The sequence below is a fragment of the Tyto alba genome, unplaced genomic scaffold (assembly GCF_018691265.1).
Source record: "Tyto alba isolate M040663 unplaced genomic scaffold, T.alba_DEE_v4.0 Super-Scaffold_6, whole genome shotgun sequence".
NCBI lineage: Eukaryota > Metazoa > Chordata > Aves > Strigiformes > Tytonidae > Tyto > Tyto alba.
The window spans coordinates 13,198,134-13,222,834 of record NW_024881327.1 but is presented as its reverse complement, the minus strand read 5'-3'; the positions used below and the strand labels follow the sequence as shown (position 1 = coordinate 13,222,834).

General features: G+C 41.1%; 1 protein-coding gene across 7 annotated transcripts in view; it reads right to left on the bottom strand.

Moving 5' to 3' along the window:
• Positions 1–308: 308 nt before the first annotated feature.
• LOC104357003 (melanopsin) overlaps positions 309–24,701 on the bottom strand; it is a 40,505-nt gene continuing 16,112 nt past the window's right edge. For 3 of the 7 annotated variants that reach the window (XM_033004494.2, XM_033004493.2, XM_033004495.2), the window contains 9 exons: positions 24,533–24,666; positions 22,841–23,044; positions 22,242–22,413; positions 20,283–20,438; positions 19,051–19,158; positions 12,994–13,168; positions 10,698–10,784; positions 7,988–8,137; positions 309–3,811 (listed from right to left, as the gene is read on the bottom strand). In XM_033004494.2, the coding sequence (XP_032860385.1) occupies positions 3,422–3,811; positions 7,988–8,137; positions 10,698–10,784; positions 12,994–13,168; positions 19,051–19,158; positions 20,283–20,438; positions 22,242–22,413; positions 22,841–23,044; positions 24,533–24,666 (1,576 nt within the window). In that variant the 3' untranslated portion in view covers positions 309–3,421. Of the gene's footprint in view, positions 6,115–6,558; positions 7,513–7,987; positions 8,138–10,697; positions 10,785–12,993; positions 13,169–19,050; positions 19,159–20,282; positions 20,439–22,241; positions 22,414–22,840; positions 23,045–24,532; positions 24,667–24,701 lie in introns of those variants that run through there. The other 4 variants (XR_004408796.2, XR_004408797.2, XR_004408795.2 and 1 more) reach the window with 4 other exon arrangements.

Here is a 24,701-nt window from a genome sequence, read left to right as displayed (position 1 = left end):
TGACATCCCAGTTTAAGTCATCGTATTTCAAAAGTTGCTGGGCAACTTCAGATTTTACCAAGTGAGTGAGCTCTAATTTTGGATGCTCTGCACTGAAGTAGGTGAGTGCTTGGTTGCATGTGAGCAGTCTAAATGACTTGAAAGGAGCTGCTCATGTAAATAAAGTTATATATGTACCTTAGTATTCACTACATCAGAGCTCAGGTTTCAAACGCTTTGACTCAACCTTTTCATTCCTCTTCCTAGATCCTGAAATTAATGATTAAATAAGAAAACCAAACAATGGATAGTTTAGTTTAACTCCTAAGTATTTTTTATTCCATTTGAATGAACTGATACATACGTAAAATCGGAAGCAACAGTTAATATTGTACATTTTTATGTGCCATCTATTCTAATGTGGCAACAGAGAAGTTTGCAAAATTTTTCTACATTGTGGTAGTTAATTTAAGACTCATTTACTCTGCAACTGTTTCTGCAAAAGTCTTACATTGAGAGTGCTAAGTCTATCTGATATTTCATATAACTTCATGTTTTATCTCTCTACTGTTATCTCATTTGGCATTCTAGCCTACATCAGTTGAAGTAAACAGTAATCTTGACATTAGCTTCAGAAGCAACAGTACTAATAGTATAAGACATTAGCAGTATAGAAGTGAAACACTTCTTTGCACATATCTCAAAGCCCACTAGTTTTCTGACACACTTTATTAGTACAAGCATGTATGCAAGACATAACTGGAGAGTCATCTTATAGGCTAACAAGGAGAACACAAAATGTGTCTGGATACAGAGCAGTTTGTTGACTGTTACTTTAGTTCTTACTTTCTTCATTCCATCAGAAACTATGGCAATATCCTGCCTACAGTCTTACCAGTACAAATCTGTCAACATCTGAATGTAAAATTTGCTCCAGGGTATGTTTTTCTATCTTGGAACATCAAATATATTTTCTTACTGTTATTTAGAGTAATTACAACAGAAAAAGTCAGGTATAAGGCTTGGAAGCCTTATAAGAACACCTGCTTCCCAACATCTGGCTCAAGAAGAAACGACATACAGCAGCTGAGGATATCAAATGCAAGAGAAGGTAAGGTTGGTTGACGTAGGAAAAACAAACAAACCAGAGAGAACAGATTCAGCAAAAGAATTAAAAGAATCAGAGGTGGCAGGACAGTATGTTTAGCCTAGGATTAAGCATCCCCCATTTACCATGAATGTTATATTCAGTTAGCATTTGATTACTCATTGTGGCCAAAACCACGCCCCAGACGAAATCCTGGCACCGAGGAACTGCAGGCGACCACGTCCCCATCCCAGTCCGCAGCAGCTGCCCCACGCTGCCCGCTCACTGCACCAGCCCTCGGATGGAGGAATTGCCTTTGGAAACACTGAGCTGATTGCAGATCACCTTGGCACGACTCCTGGCCCCGGCAGAAAACCTGGCAGCAGGAGGGCAGTGCTTGGGCAGTGCTGCCCTGGCTGAGCCCTGGCCCCGGCACCACGCACCGGGGCTGCACGCAGACAACCACACGCTTGGTGTGGCTCCACCACCCTTTCCCCCTCCTCTCTACAAGGTAAGGAGGTATGTTGGCCTCGTTTCTGATGAGGGTGCCTAGACAGCAGAGCACCTCGTGTAATGGCATCATTAAGAGTGTTAGCATTGGACTGGGCAGCCTGACTCAGCAGTCACCTCTAACCCACCAGTGGCGTTTTTTCCTAAAAAGACCACAGCCTATACCAAAAGCAAGTGTCTCAATCCTCTCAAAAGTCTGCTGTGCTGACACCCTGCAAAGTCTTGGGTGTGTGAGTTTGGAGGCATTCCTCTGTCTCCTGTGCTGCTTTGGGGTTTACTTTGCTCTTCAGTTGTGTTCCTGTCTAGGTACTTGTAAACAAGATTTGTGTTATCTTCTTTTGTAATAAAAAAATAATTTAAAAAGTACTTCTATGCTTTCCATCTTTCAGTCTGTTTTTTGTATCAGGAGAACAGGAAAAAATAAATTACTTCTCAAGACCAGCAAGTACATATGCAAACCTTGGAAATGCTCTCAGTGGTGTCTGGGCAATCTAGGGTACAGTCAAGGGAATAAACTGAGACTATGAACATAAACTCTTACTCTCTTGTATGTCTGAATGCTACCAGACTCACTGGACCAAATATTTGCACTGTTATATCCAGAGAAACACCTGCTTTCTACTAAGACATACTGACATTATGTGGAGAACAATATAGTTCAACTTGCCCACATTTGAAAGCCAGAGACTTTAAAAGGAGGATGTGGAGAACATGTTGTAAAAAGGGAAAATGAGTAATGAAAGGAAGAATGCGGTAAAGAATAAAATGGTAGGAGGGTCTTGTGAGCATGAGGCACAATATGAAGCACAGATAAAACAAGCACAATCAGTAAACACAGATAACAATGTGACTGTAGATTCTATAGCAAACACCACAGTATTGTGGATTTTTCTACCCGAGACGATGTTTTACCCACTCTGATAGTCTCCTGTAAGTGACCTGTAGGAGAAGACATCTGATGGGACATTTTAGAAGAGGAGAGGAGAAGAATCTCCTCTGAAGAGACAAGTGATATATAGCAGCCAAGGCTTTATTTTTATCAATGACTTGTCAAGCCAGCTGTGAACATTCACCATTTAATCAGAGACTCACTAGGATCCATACATATTTAATTAAGACCATAGTTCTGAAGGTGCTCTAAATGCTTCTACAGGTAGCAGTGTATGTTTTAGCATATAGCACTATGAATTTCAACATTCAGCTCATCACACTAATGCTGAGGTAAAATCCAGACTTCTAGCACTAAACTTTAAAAGCAAGCAGTCACTTCCCAGTTACACCATCAGTTTGTTTATTTACGTTTAGTAAGCTGCCTATTTAAAAACAAATTAAACCAAAACCAGTGCTGAAAATAATTTGATTAAAAGATAGTTCAGATTATCTAGCCATCTGCGTTACCACCGGGGCTGGTGAAAGCTGTGGTGTTGTGGTGCTTTTTGTCACCGTCCAGAGGAGAGTTGCCAACACAGCAGTGCTGTTTCACATGCAGGTAGCAGAAACATTCAGCAGCTGCCCTGCTCTTGCTCAATCGTTTTTCCTTCTGCTGGCACCTCCATCTGTGGTTGCAAATCAGGGCCCCATGAAGCAGGCAGCCGACCTGACCAGTCCCACTTGATCACGCTGCCAGATCTTCCACTGCTCATTTCCTGCAGCACAATCTGAAAGAAAGCCTGTTTCCATGCCTGAGCTGGTCTGGACAAAGATAAATCTGAAGGCTGCCTAGTGACTACCATATAAACATACAAAAAGTCTGATGACCTAACCTACAAGGCTTTGGTTATTTGGTATAATTAAGTGGAGAAGATGCCAAGAAAATAATTACCGGAAAGTTTTCCTTTGACAAACTTATGATAGAAATTTCTCAACAGCTTCAAGGAACTCCGCGGATGAACTAAGTCCTTCCAATTCCAGCAGATTGCTCTTTTTGTCATGAAAGTGGAATAATTCATTCTCCTCCACTTCCAGTTCCTCTCGAAATAGGTTGGTTTCTGAGGTAGGAATAATAATGATACGAGGGACTATATTGCTAATGGTAGACCCCAGGACTCCATGAACTTGACTTTCTTGAGTTGCCACCTGTGAAGTATCGGAGCCTCCTCCTCTGCTGACACTGCCGCTATTCAAACCGACAGGCAGAGAAGCTGCTCTGAGGGAGCTGGTCACACGTGTTGCAGGGGGACTGTGTAGGGATGACCGCACAAGCACCTTCTCCAAACAGCTGGAGGAGAGCGAAACCTGGAGCAGAGACAGGACCTTCAGTGTTGTCATACAGCATATGATTATGGAAACCAGTATTTGAAATAGTCACTACCACTAGTCGCTATTTGACTCACCAGTCATATTTTCTAAACAGCTGAATCACTGACTGGGAAGTGGGAAAGTCATGGTGTGTTAACATCTACAGCTTGGAAAGCAGGATGTCAAATGATGCAAAAGAAGACATGCTCAAATATCAGCAGAGACCAAAAAGAAGCAAGGAAAACCCCATTCCTATATATGAATTACTTTATGTTTTAAAAAAAAAAAAAATTCTCCATTTTTAACACATCTCAAGGTACTAGATAATTGTATGTTTGTCTCTCTCATGGAAGAAATCTCACATAAGACTCTAGCACATTGTATTTTTTATTTGCCTAAAGTTTCACCATGCTTGTGACAATCTCTATCATGGTGTCCCCAAATGGCTCCTGGTACTGCCTTGGGGCAGTCAGTGGCTTTGCATTCATACGTTGGAGAGCGCTTCCACCAACCAAGAAGGGAAAAACAGTGACTGTGATTTTGCTTTGCAAAATTTCTCATCTGCCTACTTTGAGAGAACTCTAATTTCTAGCTTGGCCCTGATGACAACTCCCCTGTGACCTTTCCATTATCTTCATGCATAGTATGCAAATCAAGAGTAAACTAAATAAGCTTTGACAGTTAGTTAATATTTAAATACAGTGGCAACAGAAGGCATGAGTGATCAATTTTGGCTTGCTCTAGAAAATGACAGTTCAGGTTACAAAATCACTGTGCCAGATACAGACAGAAGTTAGAAGTGTCTCCTTCCCAGGGAAAAATCAACATTTAAAGTAGAATGCACGTTTTAGTTCATTACTATGTGAATTCCCATGAAGCCTAATGGAATTCAGAGTACAACTAAGCTTTACTCAGAATGCTATAAAGCCTCTTTCAGAGTTATAGTTCTATTTATTTCTCTTAATACAGTTGTAAAGCATATTAATTAGCCACACTCAGTCTCTCCATAGCTTGAGCTTCCCATAATAGTTTTGTAAATTTTTTCCTAAATTGCAGATATTCCTTTTCTAGTCATAAACATCATCAATTTAATTTTGTTCTTCTTAAAGCATTCAGGCATGTAATTCCAATGGATTTATAGAGGTCTGGTGCTGAAACATCTTTTAGAAATCCTAGATCAGTTTCTTGGACCCCTTCGTCTCCGCGTAGTCCATGGCCTGTGATACTGCCTTTATACTGACAAACTAAATGGTTCATTAAATGAAAAAGGGAAGATGGGGTTTTTGTTGTTTTTTTTTGCTGTTTTTTTTTTTTATTTTTTATTTTTTAAGATTTAAGGGTCATCATCTCATTCTTGGCAAGTAGTTTGGCAGAATATGTTATTGCATAACATGGGTGTGGTCTGATTTTTCAGACATAAAATCAAACACATTTGTTTTTCACACAAATATTGTAGTCTAAAAAAAAGAAGTAATCAGAAGTTTTAGTCTCTCTCTCTCTCCCCTCTGTCAGTCTGGACTTAAAATTAGATACTGGTATATACTGACGCATTGTGTAATTCTACTCCACAAGCAGAAATCATTCACCAATACCTACTGATAACAATTTCTCCAGCTGCTGTACCTACCCAAATGCAGGGAAGCACAATGTGCTAAAAAAAGTTGTTTAAGTGACCCTGAAAGAGAAGAAAAGTCCATTCTTCCAAGTCAAAGATAACAATAGAATGAAAAAACCCAAACCTAGAACCATTCCTCCCTGCTTCAAGTGCTGCTTTCACTGCAGCAGAAGGATGGGTTACTTTTGGATATGGCTTAGTGGGCAGGACACCACTTCCAAGGTTTTTTTAATAGTTTTCACACTGGGTAATTCCCTTGACATAAAACCTGGATGCACAAAGAACACTTTGTAATCAGGTATCCAAACCCATCTTATCCTCATAATACATTTTAATGCTTCCAAAATGGCCTCTCCACTGCCATGCCAGGTTTCCAGGTGTCAGTCTATATCAAGCCTGTTACCATCCCAGCTAACTGCAGTAAGTCATGGGGTTTGATCAAATCTTTGCAGTAGCCCAGAAAACAGTCCTGTGTGTTTTTATGCTCTGGAAAGCACCAAGCCTGGGACGCTGATTGGCTTCTTTACATTCACTTGAGGGATGCCGTTTCTTTTTGACAACTCATCTGCAACCGTGCATTAAGTAGTCTTGATCTCAGTCAGTGAAAAGAATTCAGAGGTACATAAATTTTTCAGATGCTGGTGAGATGGCCTTTTTAAAGAAAATTAAGTGTAAGATTATTTTCCTAAAAAAAAAATTATATTTTGTTAAATCAAAAAGTTGGGTGAACTTGCACCAAATTCACAGTTTTATTTCCATAACTGAGCATTTTTGAGCCTGCTATAATTGGAATTCAGTCACAGACAATCCAGTAATGTTATTAAAACCTTAAAATAAATACCTAAACATGCAGTTTCTTCAGGGTTGTTTTTTTTTTTTTTTTTTTTTTTTTTTTTAAGGAGAAATTGGTGAAACACTCAAATATACATTTAATTTGATAGAATGAATATTGACGCACTGCATTTAGCTAGCACACAAAGGACCTTCACACCACACAGGAATCTTTGCTGAAAATATTAAGTAAAGCAAATGAGGCTTTGAACACTCAATGTAAATAAACTCCACACATCTCACTGAACACCACTGAAAGACTCAGCATGAAGGTACTCTGTTTAGAGGTTATTTATCAAAATAATCTAACAGATGTCTTTCAAAGACAAAGTATAGCATCTGAGCCTTCTTGCTGCTAAATTCCAGAATACAGGAATATTTATTTAATTACTGAACACTTTTATGCAGACCACCTCGGATTTATTTTCCTTCTCCTTCCTTGTGAGACCAAAAGCTAGTGGTCCTCCAGAACCTGGAGACAGTCTCTTGTCTTTGCCACTTGCTTACAACCTTGGACACACTGTGCTACTGCTGGAGGGCAGCAGAGGTGGGTGGTAGATTTGAGCCCGTGTTGCCTGCCACCACGTTTGAAGCCATTGTTTCCATCAATATTATTCACAACAGTTATGGGAAAAGACCGAGGTTTCTCAGGACTTGATCTTAAGGAGACACATGAAATAAGACAGGGCAGACGCATGCAGGAACCGGGTCATTGGATGGCTGGAAATTTCCAGAACAGCTCCAGCTTTAAACTCTGCTGTCTCTAGGCAATTAGCCTCAGAGCTGGAGGGGAGCACAGGGGACAGAAGCAGATGCTGTAGCTGCCCAGGGTGTGGGTGTTTGGTTTCACGCACTAGACTAATCTCATGGAAGGGTGCCTCCATCAAAAAGTGAGTGTTACTCAGTCCAGCCACAGAAAGGGGATTGTAAACCTATGTCTGTCTTTTCTTGAAAATGCAGCACTGATATACACTTGATATTGTGCCACCCATACAAATACTCGCTTTGAAACTGGTTCTGGCAGAAGCTGGCTCGTGCATGACCTACTGCTCCCCTCCTCAGCAGTTCCTCAGGGAATGGGGTGCTCCTCAACAGCATGACACCAAACCTCAGTGGTTTGGGCAATGAGCATGATGCATCCACAGAAGATGTGCTGAGTACTCACCGTCTCCTCTTTCAGTGAGGGAAGGGTGGCAGCTGCCAGACTCTCCCACCCTTAGGGAGAAATGGGAGTTTCTTTCTCGTCTTCCCCCTCAACAAAAATAAAACATTTTAATGTACACTGAAAAGAAGAAAAAGGGTGGCTTCTATCATGTCAAACTCTATTTTACAGACCTGACTTTCTAATAAAAAGAAGCTGCCATAATGTGGACACAAGGGTCAGGATGCGAGGAACCAGAATTGGGGTAGATAAACAGGCAAAGAAGTCAGCTTCCTACATTTGATGCTACTGATTGTGTTTTAATGCAACTTTAGAGTTATAAGCTGATGCTGGCTTTCAAAAAACACGCAACATATCAGAGAAAAAAGTTAATAAGTCATTATTGGCATTCTCATTAGTCAAAAAGAGAAACAACAAGGATGTAGTGGACATTGGAATCAGTATAAATAAAACCAACAGAGGAAACAGATGGGTATAAAGGCTGAATTATTATTCCAGAGATGATGTACTGTAGCAAGATTAACACTGAAATGGAGAGTCCCTGGTAGAGACTTTTTCCCCCTACCTTTTCTGCAGTTGCTGCATTGCAGCTGCAGGTCTGTGGGAGCAGGTCTCTCTTCTCCTGTCTCAGACTTGTTGAGAAAGAATAACTTCTGCGAGGCTGCAGTTTCTTATGAGCTGGCTCTACAGGATCAAGCTCTACATCGCTCCAGGCCTAATCACAAATGATGGAGGATTTCAGATAGTTACATCCTTTCTGAAATTCTAAAAGTTCTCAAACTCTAGAAGAAACCTTGCACACTTACAGAAAAAAAAAGCTGTTGTAACACAGATCTCACATTCAAAACACCCCTGGGAAGAGGCTTGAATTTTGTTCAGTGTAATCTTGTTGTTTACCCTAAACTATTTTTCTGAACAAAAAAATTGTTTGAAATAACGTAAAATTATTTAATCTCTTTTCAACAGCATGGTTTTCACCCCTTTTTATCTCATTGCTTGTGCTATGCTTATAGCTGCATAACACCTGAAGTCTAAAAATGGGAGAAAATATCATAGGATCATAGAACTGTTTGGGTTAGAAGGGACCCTAAAGATCATTTAGTTCCAACCCCCCCTGCCCCGGGCAGGGCCCCCTTCCCCCAGCCCAGGGTGCTCCCAGCCCCGTCCAACCTGGCCTTGAACCCTTCCAGGGAGGGGGCAGCCACAGCTGCTCTGGGCACCCTGTGCCAGTGCCTCACTGCCTGCACAGGAAAGAACTTCTTCTTTACATTTAATCTACATCTACCCTCTTTCAGTTTAAAGCCATTAGCCCTTGTCCTACACACCCTTGTAAAATGTCCCTCCCCAGCTTACCTGTAGCCCCCTTTCAGTACTGGAAGGCCACTCTAAGGTCTCCCCGGAGCCTTCTCTTCTCCAGGCTGAACAGCCCCAACTCTCTCAGCCTGTCTTCATAGGAGAGGTGCTTCAGTCCTCTGATCATTTTTGTGGCCTTCCTCTGGACTCGCTCCAACAGGTCTATATTCTTCTTATGTTGGGGTCCCCAGAGCTGGATACAGGATTCCAGGTGGGGTCTCACAAGAGTGGAGTAGAGGGGGAGAATCCCCTCCCTTGATCTGTTGGCCACCCTTCTCTTGGTGCAGCCCAGGATATGGTTGGCTTTCTGGGCTGTGAGTGCACATTGCCGACTCATACTTAGTTTTTCATCCACCAACACCCCCCTCAAGTCCTTCCCTGCAGGGCTGCTCTCAATCCAGCCTGTATCTGTGCTTGGGATTGCCCCGACCCATGTGCAGGACCTTGCACTTGGCCTTGTTGAACTTCATGCAGTTTGCACAGGCCCACCTCTCAAGTTTGGCAAGGTCCATCTGGATGGCATCACTTCCCTCCAACGTGTTGACCACACCACATAGTCTTGTTACTGTTTAATAGGGCTTATGGCTTTCTGTGTGACCATCCACTGGTACAAAACCATGAACATGGACAGGTCCAAAACCACATTTATATACATTCCAGCTGGACACGCAGAACACCCAGGGCTTCTCAAGCCCCATGAGCTTGCTTCTTTGAACTGTTATTAGTGGATGGAAGGCAATGGGTGGGTTCTGCACTAATTTTCTAAGAGCATGCCAGTAATGGAGCACAACTGTGACATTGCAACCATGACGTTCATTTACAGGCTTTGGCAGAGGCCATTCATTATCCCTAACTTTGTGGTGGCTTTTTATTGAGTATCAATGATGAGACAATTCCACTATTTTCGACACCAGATTTTAGATATAGATAGACAGATAGATAGAGCTCCACACAAGTGGGAAGCTAATGCATAATTCCACTGCATCACCTTACTCATACATCTATGTATTGCCACCTGTTTATTTCTCTTCCCCTGTAGAATCAAACTGTAAATACCACTTTATATGACTCACAGATATCTTGGCTCCCTACATCAACAGGTAGACAACACACAGAGGAAAGTGTTGGTGGCAACAGCTGTGTCTTTTACAGTGTTCCTGGTGTCATTCCTGCCTGTCAATACTTTATTGGAGCATTCCAGAATTTCACTCGGTCCTGCTGTCATGCAAGAGTCATTGAGATTAACTTTTATTTCAGCAGCTGCTGTTTCAGCTAAGAGCTGTACAACTGCACTGAACTGTCAGTTGTCCCAAGAAGAATTACCTTTGCTTGTGCCAACTCAGGACAACACAGCGCTGTGCATCGCTAACAGGAGGTGTTTTACTTGACACTCTTAAGCCAAAAATTGTGCTGAAGGCTGAAGCCTCTTATTCACATTAACCTGTCTCTTTAAACAGCAACCCCAACCAAACATACACAATAGCATGCTAATCCAAATGAGCCAAAACCAAGTAGCAACCAGCAGTGAAGAACAGAAAGCTGCTTGGATCAGGATGGGTGACCCAGCAGAAATTACCTCATTTGACATCAAACAAAGGATCGATGGGGAAAAAATTTAGGAATAAATTTAAAGTCAATTTAAAGAAAATTAAAAGGAGCAAAAAAGGTTGGAAATAAGTAAATTAGGATCTTCCCTGTTTTACCTATGTCAACATATTTCCATGTCACTACACGTGCTATCTACAACCACTGAGTGAAGCACAAGTGTAAGAAGACAAGTAGTCACCATGATCTCAAGGGGGGATAAAGGTATGTGTGGGTGCTCTGTTTGCTTAAGCTGTTAAGCAATCCCGAACAAAATATACTCTTTTATTATTTTTTTTTTTTTAATGGTAAGATATTGGAATGTTGCATATACTAACCTCATATTGCAAGGATAATCTGGGTATTTTACAGTTTGTGAAATCATCACAGTTGATACTCTCATGCCTCATTGTGCAATCAGTGGTCTGTGAATGGAATTAAATCAGCAGGATAGATTATCTCATTTTCATTTACATTGCAACAAAAATATTTATACATTTATTTATATCTTCAAGAGCCAAGGCAAATGCTAAATTTCATAGCCCCTACAAAGCAAATCACTCTTTGTTTCAATCTCATGAAGGTCTTTTGCCTTAATATAGCATCAGCCAGCTTAACACGAAAGCTGAAGACCATGAGAGCCTAGGCAAGCAAATTCGGGAAGCCTTGTGCTGTGCGATGTGGTAGAGTAGCATCACACTCCACAAGAGTCCCATCACACAGTTCAAACTCACTTGGGCTCAAATCTGAACGATGGTAGGCTAAAAAGGGCTTTGCCCAGGCTAAGAGAGGCCTTTCACTCTTCTATTTATTGCTTTAGTTTAAAAGAAATTTTATGGTAGACATATTTTATGAAGCACTATAGAAAAAGCTTGTCAATTCTAGGCCAGGTCTCCCCTGAGAAAAAGCTTGTCTATTGCATGGTATTTAAACACCTTCTAATTTTGAATGACAAAATGTGCCCCATTTAAGAGAGTTCATGATCTTTAATTATCATCATTATTACCTGTCTGTAACACAGTAACCTGTAGGCTGTTTAGTGATAGCTGGAAATGCTGCTGGTACACGTGATACACAGTCACAAAGTGGAAGAGGATCCTTGTACCCAGACAGTTCACAAGTTGTGCAGCTGAAGCTACCCAGAAAAGTGCAATTAGTCATTTTAACTAGAAGTCTACCTGATGCAGCTGTATGATTAATGTGCAAGAGATGCAGCAGCGCAGACTGCAAAATACCTTATCTTTTGTAATGGGACAGATTTTGTTTCATTAGATCTCAGGCAGTAAACCTTCTCTTCAGGCACTTAAAGTGTCTTTTTGTTCTGTTTTTTGATTTCACAGCCAGAAGGTCTGAATTTCTTGTCAGCACTCTGAGCACAGTTCTAGCATTGGCTGAGACTGCTTGGTTTCCTGGTAAACAGTGCATTTTTTCTCACGTGCATTTGCTTTACTGTCTGTCTGCCATGAAAAAGTTCAGAAATCTCCCAGGTGCTGTTACCTGAAAAGAGCAACTTCCATTCTCTAACAGAAAATTCAGTGCAAAATTATCTTGTTTGAGAATGGTGCACTGTTCATGCTGATTTTCCTGGTGGTCCTAGGTCCGTTTCCAAATCAAGGACCCCAGTCTTCCCATAAATACTCAACATAGTTACGATCTCACTGAAATGCAGCTCCATGGCCTGACTCTCAGTGACAGCACCCCGAAAGCAGCAGCCTACAGGCTACAGCACGCAAACAACTGAGCCCCATCCTTGCTCAGAGCACTGCCACCCGGCTCAAGGGGACAGCCAAGTGCTTGCCACTCAGCCCATCATGGTGATCCAGACCTTCGTGAAAGGCTACTGACTGCAGCCATCACTCTGGGGGGTTTCTTATGCCCAAGCTGAACACGAAGCAGTGCGGGTTCCCGGGAGGGCCAGCCCCAGCCTGGCCCCCGCCATGGCTGCCACCCCACCCCGGGACCCACCTCCCCAGCACCTCTGTGGGCAAGGCTGGCTTCTTGTGACCTAGAAAAGCAAGCCAGGTCATGCCCAGGGAGGCCGTGAAGACTCTGAAGGGAATCCTTTTATTTCTAATTCCCTCAGCCACCAGCCTTACCGAGGCTTGGGGTACGCTGCTTACAAAACGTTCCACTTTGCTCCAGGTGCAGGAGGCTTCCACTCCTCATGGTTAAAATCCAGAGAAATGAATCAAAAAGTCTCCTGTCTTACAGAAAATGAACTTCCTTTCAAATAATAATACAGCGTTTAGATAGGTCAGAAAACTTTGGATGGGAGACTGTTTTTCAGACCTCCATCCGTCTCAGACTTATAGGAGGTGGCTGATGACATGGGGAGTGCCTGACAATGGTTCTTTGTAATTCACATTAAAGACTTAACCTGAACATCCATGGTCCCAGAAAGCATTTGAACGACACAGATATGCTGGCCTGGATGCTTTTTCTGGTCATAAATCATCACACATGAACTCCCAGAAAGGCTTTGCAGAAATGACCTCACGTGACCCCAAAAGTTTAGCTACTCCCTCCCCATTTTCCCATTCTCTAATTTTGAATATGTATTTATAGCATCATTTATTCTGGGAGTCAGAGAAACATTATACTCACTTCCCTTCACAGAAACAAGAAAAGACTTACAGCTTCTCCAGTGGAAATGGATGAAACACAAGTGTTCTTGGTCCTGCCAGCAAGAGACTGATGGCTGGAGAGAGAGGTCCTGAATGATGACTCATTTATGGATCCTCTCAGGAGGTCATTCTTCGATAGCCGTATTAGGAACCTCAAGCAGGGAACAGCACTGTGGATGGTTTTTCTGAAGGAAAAGAGAAGGAAAAAAACAAATGACATATTGATGACACGGCTTTGAAAATCATATGGTGAAAGTACTGTCTCTTTCCATAACCTCAGCACAGCTTCCATTTCAGTTGAGGAGTTCTTAAAGACTACATGGAAACAGCATGGTCTATCTAGTGAAAACTGCTCAACAAGATGAAAGGAAAATAGCAGGTGGCTTCTGAGCCTTGGGTCAAAACACATATGGAAGAGCTGCATGGATGAGTTGTAGGAATTGAAAATATCTCAAAGAGCATGATTGCTTCTTATTTAGTTAAAAGGTTAAACCAGAAAACTTTCAGGTTAGCTGGTACAAATGCCTTCCCCGTGCAAAGGCACAGGACAAGTGGAAAAAGGAAGGGGGAGAGTATCAGAAGGATCAGATACTGTTATTTATTTGTATCACAGCAGCTCCCATAAACTCCTGGTAGGAATTAACACTCCATAAAAGCACAGAGAAGAAGGATGATCTAGGCCCCAAAGAACTTAAAACCTGCTTTATTCATTAAATAATAATCTCAGTCATGAGTGTGAGTCTATTCCTCCTGGCTGCAGCCCTGGCCTCACATGGAGCAGAAGAGCCCAAGAGCCTCCCCTGGGCGATGCCAGCTGGCCTTGCCCCTTGATGCTGCCGAGGACTGGCAGGGCAATGCTAGCCAGAGAGCTGCATTTCGTGTATCACCTCCCCAGTGCCTCCCAATCCATTATTTCAGCCCAACAGGCAAAGCTAATACTGGCACAAAACTGAATGAACAGCTGAAGAAGAGAGGGCAGGAAAAAGGCACATAGAAAACAACTGATGCACGGGACTTACAGATCAGTGGAGGATGCTAGTATATTGACTTTACACTGAGATGCAAGTCAAGTGGTTGTATTTTGTAAAATCTTTGCTTCTATAGTGACCAGGTTTCTTGAATAACTAGAACATTTTAAATCATCATCTCTATTCTCAGAAAAGATAGACCTGATCCTATTTGGGATGACAAGATGAGACCATTAGTTTGTCAATCCAAAAAAAATAAGAAACCCACCACCACCAAACCCCAATATTTGGTATCATCACCACTCTCATCATAGACTTCTACGTATCTTTCCTCTCTAAATTCAATGGTGACTGAACAAGCAGCTCTGTGGCTACTGTGGAGGTGAAGACTGAAGACAGATTTCTGCCCACACCATCATTCCTGATTCTGCTGAGACGCCTGCCGGTGAGATGGCAGAGCCCCACCGGGCTGCTGGGGGGTGCAGGAGGCTGCCCACATGGTGCTGGATAGAACAAAGAGCTGGTGTTATGCAGAAAATAAAAAGTTTTGAGAATCAGCAAGGGTTTACAGGACGCAAGAAAATGCCAAGCCCCCATAAGTTCATTTTCATGTTGAAGACCTCAGACTGGTGCTGAAAAACCAGCTGCCAGCTTTCTTCCCTAGCTGAGAAACTGAACCACTTCTCTCAGACATAGACATAGCTTTTGATGTTTGCCCCACAGACTACCTGGGACTGTAAACTATTTGGTAACTTCAGGCTAGTGTAAAACATACCATTCTGTTTATTAAGTGGGATTTAATACAGAGATCTCACGCTAGAGATTCAGGAAATGTATGTCTGATGATAAATTTTCATGGACAACATAAGTACATTTTTGATGTCTTGAGGTACCAGGGTTTCAATTTTACTAAGATGTGAGGACTGCTGAAGGACATTTTGTGGACTGCGATGAAAGTACAGATTTTGAAGGGAGCTTTAATACCATATGTGTGAAATACAGAATGGGTACAAACTGAGGTGCTTGTTTAATGGTATTTTTATAATCCTCTGAAATAAGAGTCACTCAAAGTAATAGTTTGCACAGTAATTTCAAATGAATTTTTGAGAAAATGCTGCAAATCAAAATTATTCATGATTATTCAGTTATTTATGATTGAGCAGTTTTGAAAAAATTACTTCTGTATAGTTGTGCTTCACTTGGGAGAAAATTGGAAACGTAGAGATGCAGAATTTCCCTGTTTGCTATGAGCAAATGATTACAAAACCTAAATCTTCCAAAATCAAAGGAAATGTCTGCAATAACTCTAACAGAGCTAAGCGTCATTCTCTCACATACAAGTTGTAAAAGGAGTGAAAACTTTCTTCCCCCACAAAATAACATATCATGAATTAAAACTTCACATACATTTCGTCACTTACATTTGTTGCTTCCAGTGATACCTATCAGGGAGGTAAGTGGTTTTCCCCTTTATACTGGTGGGGAGTGGGTGGGCAAGGGGATATATAACAATTAACCTCTCAGACCAGTTCTTAAAAGCCAAGTGCTAGCATAAAGGTCACTATTACATTTTCAGTTACATTAATTGCAATGTACTTGTTTCGTTGCTTAAGGTAAGGAAACCCCACAAAAAGACTTGTTTGATTTGTTGGTGTTACGATACAGTGACAGCAATTCTCTGTGCAAAAAAAAGCATCTTGCTTTGGTAGCAGTACATCACTGGTTTGAGCCATGTCTGAATTCTTTAGATCCTGATTTCTAGATACCTCTTTCCAGAGAGATTTGGAAAATATCTTAGATTTAGCTCAGGTCAGTAGTTCCAATACAAAATAGCAATTTATCCCCTGCCCGAACCCTTAAGTCTTGGACCTGAACACACTGGCCCATTTATCCGTCATCGGATAATTGACTTTTGTGGAATAAGGTGAATTATTAGAAGATTTGGAAGTTATCCAGAAACACTGATCTTTACCTACATATTAATCATTCACTGTTCAGGCAAAATTGGTCCTGCCAACATATTTTCACCAGCTGACTTGATGTACTGTAGCTGCTTTTTTAGTTTTAAAATGGCATTCATGATTCGTCACGATGGACCCAACATTACTTCTTTTCCTGACTGGATGACTCACAAGTCTATGAAACGTTTTCACAATAACTCCATAAACACTTCTCTTGTTGATATGTCTAGAAATACAAATTGGGAAGCAGGGGAAAATGAAATCAAAACAATTTTTAAGAGCATGGACTCCAGCCTTTTCCTTAATACAGTCTTAGAAAAGCCAATGCTGGTAGAAAAAAAGATTAATTGAGGCAGTTCACTATATGGTATCTGCTTTCACTTGACCTTGCAAAAATAGTACAAGGAATCACTGAACATAATAGATTAAGGTCAGAAAAAATCACCAGATTCAAAATGTGTCAGCCAGCCATGCAAAACTTCTAATTCAACTTCTTCAAGCCATCAGAGACTAGTCTTTCTCCTATTCTAAACTGAAATGCTCTGCAACCTTCAAAAAATAAGATGGACTCGGGTTTCCGGAGGGTGCAAAATGGTGTTAGTCATAACAGACATTTTCAAACAAAACATATGTTTTTTACCATTTCTGGGTGTGTTTGCACGAGCTTTCTGAGAAACTTTAACTGTTCTTACAACCACACTGTCATTCGTCAGACATTCAAAACAATTAACTCAATTTCCAGCTCCCAAATCCTAGTTTTCAGGCAATATAATTTAGCAGCTTTTCCACTTCTTGAGTGAGACAAACCTCATACAGACGACTAACCCTGCCATCTAGTGGTCTTTATACATCGATCACATTTATCACCGCGGCATCCCCGTGTTTTGTCCAAACTTCTGATGCATCATCCCTTTGTGGGAGATATGCTTTGAGAGATTTGCAGAAAATTCTAGAGATATGCTGAATAGCAGTTCTGTTACAAGCGTTTCTCCTTTTGTATAATAAAGTATTTTTCACTGCTGGTGTTTCAAAAACACATTACATACAGCTCTGCAAGGAAATTGCAATCTCTGAGCTGTATCTTCTGTGTGAAGTGTAGCTTCGCCTGACTACACTGCTGTGAGATGCAAAGGTGAAAATCAAATATTTAGGAGCCCAGCTAGTGCTGGAGATAGGGCTGAGAGCACAGTGGAGTTGTGTCCCTTTCCTTATGTTAAACAAACAAAAACTCCAAAAAAAAACACGAAAAAACAAAAACAAACACACACACACCCCAAATATTTTTGCTGGATTTTGGAAACCACCAAGTATTTTAGAAGTTTTAACAGAAGTGACTTACGTTACCCGTACTTGAACATGCTTCTCAGCTGAAGCTGGGAGTACATTTCTAAATAAAATGTTGACTTCAAAAAAGTTTTATCTTGCACAGTGCCTGGGAAGCGCAGGGTGAGTTTGCCCTTGTTTGAAATCATTCAGCGGAACACCACACCAGCTTGTTCCTTTGCAAAATTACTTTGCAACTCCTTTTAGGACCACACAACTGAAGACACAGTGATTTCTGATGTGTCCTCCCTAGCTCAAAGAGCGGGTGTCCTTTCTGAAATGCAAGGTGGTTCTTTCTCATGCTTCCCCTAAATGTTGAGGCTGTCTCAGCTGGGCACTGGAGACCAAATGGGATGCTCTAGAGAAGTTATTAACGGAGATTATGAAGGACCTTCTGCAAAGGGAAAAGTTTCTGATTCTTTGGAGGAGGGTCTATTATGGTATATTTAATTACCATTCTATTCACCTAATCTTGTAGGTTTCCCATCAGAACAACGGTATGAAAATTTTTTTTTTTTTTTTTTTTTTTACTGTCTACTCTGTGGAAACAAGTTATCTTTACACTCTCTATCCCTTACCTTACCGCAGTCAGAGGGCCTGAATAAAAAGCAGAATTCATACCTCTCAGCTCAGAAACTCATTCACTGGCTGTGAGAGGCTTAAGAAGGAAATAAAAAGACAAGAAAAGTTGGCTAACCATGCAGCTTATTGAGATTGAATAGTGTTTGATTAGTTGTTAATGAAATTGCGCCAGGTTGGCACAGTGTTCTGTTTTAAAATATAGAGTAATTGATACCTGTAATAATAACTAGAATTAAAGTCTAGTATAATTTGCTTATGAAGGCATAGGTTCGGAAATATTTCATATCTGCAAAAAACCCCGAAGTATTTCAGAGAAGTGATCAACATCATATTTTGTCCACTGAACCCCATCAGTGTAAAATTTTTTCTTTTAATTCAAATTTAATGTTTTTGAAAAATGTAAAGAATGGAAAGACTTTTCCCTGAAAAAAATCTAAATGAAACCAATATGAAAACATCCTTCAGAAGAGACTTCTCTCCACAAAGTAGAGTAATTTCAGAAATGTCTGCTTTAGTTTTCGAAGGCAAATACTTGTTAACCCAAGTTAGCAAGCCTGATAATGAAAAAGCAATATATTCAGCATATTTGGAAAACTTTCTCATTTACAGGGAGCTCCGTCTGAATGAATGTCTTTCTACAGCTCTCATTTTGCACAGAACTTCTATGAAAAAGCTGTTTGCTTCTTACAGAGCTTCTCCCAAAGTCCAGTAACTTGTTTACGTTAGTACTGAAGTTGGTGTAAAGAGAATAACTTACATGCTTCAGAAAACAAATCCTCAAATACATGCCTATGTGGCTTCATAAATCGGAGATGATGTGATTTTTGAGCCTAGCTGGTTGGGACCTGTTATCTGGAGAGTGCTCTTCAGCGGCCGTCCCTGATATGGCAAAAGCTGACCCCGAGCATCACCCCCGCCTCCGGTCAGTCACGGTGCGGTGCAGCTCCACAGGACAGAGCAGGGCTGTGGGGAGAGGGATGGCGAAGGGGGGGTCTGTTCTCCTCTGCGGGCTGCCCCGAGGCCGTGCCCAGAGCTCCACGTGCCCAGAGCTCCACGTGCAGCCTGGGCTGCCCCGTACCAGGTGGACGTGGTGCAGGGTCTGACCACCCGGACCCCATCATGGGGTGGTCAGGGCGGGAGCGCGCACTGCGTGGGGTGGGGCGGAAGGAATGAGGACAGCTCCTTCACTGTAAAGAACACGTGCACGTACAGTTACACACATGTTTACTGTACCTGTATCTTGGATGAATTATTGCATATATGATAGGGTTGTAGATTGCAGAAGCTTTGGCAATAACTGCTGGCACAGATTTGGAATACGGTGTTAGGGTGTTGCCTCGACTAAAACAGAGCAGAAACATTACACACAGCTAAGCCATGGATTATCACTAAATTACCAAAACATATTACTCTTTTCTTACTGTTTTTGTGCTGTGATCTTTTTACGAGAAATATGCCTGAAATGTTAATACATTCAAATGTATTCTTTGCTCAAATGAAAGGCTTGTGTTTGACAGCACACACTTGGCTTCATTCATTTGGAGAAGATGAAAGACATGCAAGCAATCTATTTAAGGATGACCAGGAACACAAAGAATCACCTTCTCTGTTTCTACACTAGACAAAAAAAAACACCAAAACTACCCCCACTGTGACCATCCGGGAAAAGGGAATGGCAATAAAAAAGAAAACAGAATCAACCTAAAAATCTTTCAGCAGCACCATCCATGCTGCACAGTAATGGGTGTCAATGACTCAGTTGCAAACACTGCAGAAGGAAGAGAGCACTGGAAGTGGTTTGAAACCAATATTCTCCTCTTCACTTTAAGCTCCCACAGTCAGTCACATGTGATTAACACCAGCGCAGGATAAGCACGATTAATATCATAGAACCACAGGATGGTTTGGGTTGGAAGGGACCTTTAAAGATCACCTAGTCCAAACTCTCTGCTACAGGCAGGGACAGCTTTCTCTAGATAAGGTTGCTCAAAACCTCGTCCAACCTGACCTCGAAATAAAGAACATGCACTGACAAGACAAAAGATCCCTTGAAGTGGAGAGCAGTTGGAGGAAGACGGGTGCTATGGGCTGAATATCAGGGATTATAACCTCTTTTCTACCCTCTGTCAGAGGCAGCAGTGTATGGAGGAAGCTTCTTGAGAGAACATATATTGGGAGAGGATAGAGGTAACTCCTACAATTCATACAAGGAAAGTATTATGAGGGAGAAGAAACAATGCATACCAAAAAAAGCTGTTAAAAAGTCATAATAGTTCTAAAATACATAGACAAATAATCCCTTTTCTGGCTTTATTCACAAGGATGTAGTGAAGAATGCAATATCACCTCTAATGTAGTAAGTATTTAAAACCCTTTCAAAAGGGAAATCTGCTTCTTGTGAGCGACTACTGATCATATTTATAGTTCAGAATAATCCATACTCTTTTGATTACATTTCTGCTTACCCTGCCCAGGCAATCAGGGTGACACAAGCATACGGAGACCAGGACAAGACAAACACAATGATGACCACAAAAGCAATTTTTGCCAGCTTCCATTCATTCTTCATGGACTGAGAGAGGTAGGATTTCCGGCTGCAGGACCCCAGTTTTTGAACATCTCTGAGAGGGGAAAAAAATGCAGATATGTCATCAGGAGAGTGAAAAAGCAAGGTGCAACCTCTCTAATACATTCTCAAAAATATGCAAAATTAAGCAGATTTCATCTTTCCCTGCTCTAACTCTTCTTTTGTCCTCTGACATTTAAAAACTTTAGAAGGTAATTAATGTAGTAAAATAGTCCTAGGCATTCTGTCTGAGCTTTGTTTACCTGTGAGACTGATCCAGAAGAACCCCTGGGACTACAGGATGGAACTGCTCTGTCCTTATCGTAACACAAGGAGAGTTTCAGGTTGGGAGGGTGAAGAAATTAGTCCCCCCTTGCCCTCCATTGCTCTCAGAGGTGGAGCAAGCAAAGGCACAGCTGGATGCAAAAATAAAATGTTATGGTTTTTCCTTTTCAAGGGAGGAACAGCTTGCAGAAATTGTAGCTCATGAGGTAACATGCCTGAATACCTTGACTACTCTGAGGAATCTGGCCCCAAATGCTTACAGGGACATTTTTACTTCCCTGCAGATTTATTCACTGAAGAAGAGTACTTTCAGGGGGGAGTACAACAGGCAGTACTACATTTTTGCCATAAAATGTCCCATCAAATTCTCTTCTCACATCAAACAAACACCCCACACTATTAAAAAGAAATGATTTTATACGGTTTAGCATTTTATATAGCATAGCACTAGAATAACAAATTTTAACGTATCAGTGTTGTTAAGAAAAGATATATTTCAGGCTGAAGACAGTAATTACCAGCCAGTAGGGTAACAAACCTCTTCCTGGTGCACTGTGAGCATACTCGTAAAGTGAGTTTATTGTGTTAATGGGCAAAAGGCATAGAAAAATCTTGTGGCCAGTGCTTCATGGGTGTACAAGACATCATTCTTTTAAGGATGCATTCTTTGCTCCTTTGCTTGGTATCAAATATGCATACACAAAGCATAGTAAAAACCAAGACCAAGGCCAAAAAATAGAGTTTGGTGAGAACTTCAGTTTAGAGATACAGCTAAGCATGCTTGCAAAAATGGAATTCAGCGTTGTTGAATGACTTTGACAAGTGCCTGCAGATAGGCACAGAGAAAAGCTCTCGGAGCTACTGACACTGCGAGCATTGGGAAGGACTCACAACTCCAGCTGGTGCTGGATAAGACCAAAGATAAGTCATGTACTCATTAGGAAAAAAATAACCAACAGAATGAAGTTACTTTACAGATCTAACACTATGCTGATGTTTTATTTCAAATATAGACCAAGAATTTTGGAAAAAAAAAAAAAAAAAGTATCCTAAGAACCATAGCCATCTATTGTGCATGTAGTTGTGATGCTTGAGTGGACCACGAGGTTTTCTGGGATGCCTGCCTTAAATAAAACTGTCAAAAAATATGAGGATTGTTATGTTTACAGAGCAGCTCAAGGGCAGATGATGTCCCCATTGCTACATGCTATTTATCATCCCTTGGGGCTGAAAACTGTGCTGGAACGCACAGGACCATGTTCTTTGTATTGCAAATCTGAAATACAGATAATCCAAACTACCAAATTATCTGATATACTATTAATTACCATTTACTCTACGATAAGGTTAGAACCACCAGAGACTTCTTTCCCTATTCCAAAATACATACATCCATTCCAGTTTTTCATTGTCAAAAATATTTATCCAGTTACAGCCATTAATGATCTGCCACTTTATTTCCAATTTCAATTCAGATTAATTTTTGATTCATATTTTTGTGCAGCTAAAAAAATTGATAAAATCTTCTAATACAAGAAAAGAGAGATTTACTTATTTCAGCTACATTGCTTACCTGCCAGTACGTCTTATGGCCAGGAACATAAATAAATAGCAATGGAATATTATTATCAGGGGAATAAAAAACACGCAGCAACATAAAATCATGGTGTAACTTCTGTTTGCAGGGGAGTAGGTTACATAGTCCCACGTACAGGATATCATCAAGCCCTCAGGCACATAGGAACCTATGAAATACATGGAATACATTATTCAAACATACACCCAAAGCTTGTGCAGTTGCTGATCCAGCAACTGAGCACTTAAAATAAACCCTGTACTGTATACATAGTCCTCAAGAGCTACGCTGGCTGTATTATACATGTGGTCTGAGAATGAGAGTGCACATGTGGAGAGGAGATCCCGACTGCCAAACTCTCAGATACATCTAATACTCCATCTGCAATTTGTTCTGCTTGTATACAACCTGGGGGCAGCAGGGAGGAGGGTATCCGCACTGCAATAGGTGCAGAGAGACAGCATGACAACAAGCCATCAGGTGGTGGCTAAGCATCCACCCAAGGACTCGCCAAAACCTCGTTTTGTTATACCCCGAACAAGGCTGAAACAGACCACATAGGGAACGTCAGAAGAGATAGAGACCGGACGACATACTCCACCCCAAGAGCGGAGCCACGCTCCATCCCAGCGAGTACAGCCACACGACGGTGATGGTCTGCACGGTGCGCTTCTTTGAAGTCCACTGTATGGATCGCAGGGGCTTAGTGATCACAAGGTAGCGGTCAACAGAGATCGCTAATAAAGTCATCATTGAGGTTATTCCAAAGAGTGCCCCACAGAAAGCGTACAATTCACAGCCTGAAGCAGAAAATGGCAATGTCAGCGATTTTCTTAAAACAGACACAAATTTTCTCTCAGAGCCTGACATGATAAACCTCCCACTTTTTTCCTGGCTCAGGTCTTCTCTCCCGTTAGAAGAATTTTCTTAGCCTCACGATTTCATAGTTATTAGATGTTTATTAGAAAAAATCATAAATATTAAAATACAAACATATGTACTTAGCAAGTCCTACTCTCCACTGCAGGCTGCAACTGGGAACCTTTTGTCAATGGAAAACTGCCTCAAGAAAAATCCAATCTAATTAAAGTTACATTTGCCTGGACTGTTGCCCAATATATTGATCTTTAAGAGACAGATTTCTGCTGCAGTCTGTTATGACAGATGGGTGTTTCAAAAAGTGACTTTGGTTTATGTGGCTTAAAAATGTAGAAGTGGTTTAAACTTGATGGCTAAAAGGTCAGATGTAAAACATAGCTCCAGCTCCTATTTTTATCAGCAACACTTTTTAAAAAACCCGACAGTTTTTACATGATACAGGACTTTCCCCCCCTCTTTGCATTAAGTCATTGTGCTTGCAGATGAAAACTTGCAGAGATACACTGTCCCTAACTTGATTCAGAAACGTGTGTTGAATGATCATTCACTTTTGTGATCTTGGGTCACCCCATATGATTACAGGCGACGGCCCACCAGGAATGGGAGGCAGTCAAAATATGAGATTCAACCTTAAATACAAACTTCAGAAGAAGTCTGATAAGTAACCTGCAATTAAGGACCAAATGACACTCAACTCAAATCAACGGCTTCATTTGTGGCAGCATGATAATTCACACTGATCCTATCTAAGGGGACGAGTAAGTCTAAAAACATCCTTGAACTAAAGAGCCCCTTCTGTGCCATTAAATAATACATGGTCTTTGGGCTTGCTCCACCAACACACAACTACTACTTGGTGCAAATATTCTCCCACTGATGTGATGAGCAGTACCAAGCAGATCATCGAGCCTTCTGATGAACATGCTATACTCACATTTTATCTATAATTTGAGCATGTATCACCTTTTCTTTCTTGCAGTTGGAAAGAAAGGAGTTTAAATCTGCAGAGTCCTAAACTGACTGTCATTATTTACATCTCTTAATTAAATGTGGGATTTCTAGAAGTATGCTAATGGATTTAACTCCCTCTTAAACTAACACAGAAAAAAATATTTACAACTTAAAACTGTTCTACCCATCTTCAGACATAACATCTGCCCTTATAAGCTGAAGAGTAATGTGATTACATGTTGATGTTGACCCCTTTCTTTCTAAAATAAGTAAGATGAAAAAATCAAACCTATGACACAAAACATGTACCATCATGCTGACTGATGATGTCAAGAACTGGGGTTGTCACTCAAGAGTTTTGTGCTGCTGTCTCCATGGCACAAGCCAAGATTGTTATGGCTAAAATATGCTGCAGACTGCTTAGAGCTGGTGAGGTATGAATTAGTGTGGAAAAGTACCTATATCTCCAAGTATCCACTCTCTGTGCAAGCTGTTGACAAAGCACATGGGTGCCTGAGAAGCTGACATCAGGAAGTCACTCACAGCCAAATTCATTATAAAGTAGTTCTGGGATGTCCTCAGTTTCTTGTTGCTTAAAAACATGAGAAATACGTGATTTAAAATAGA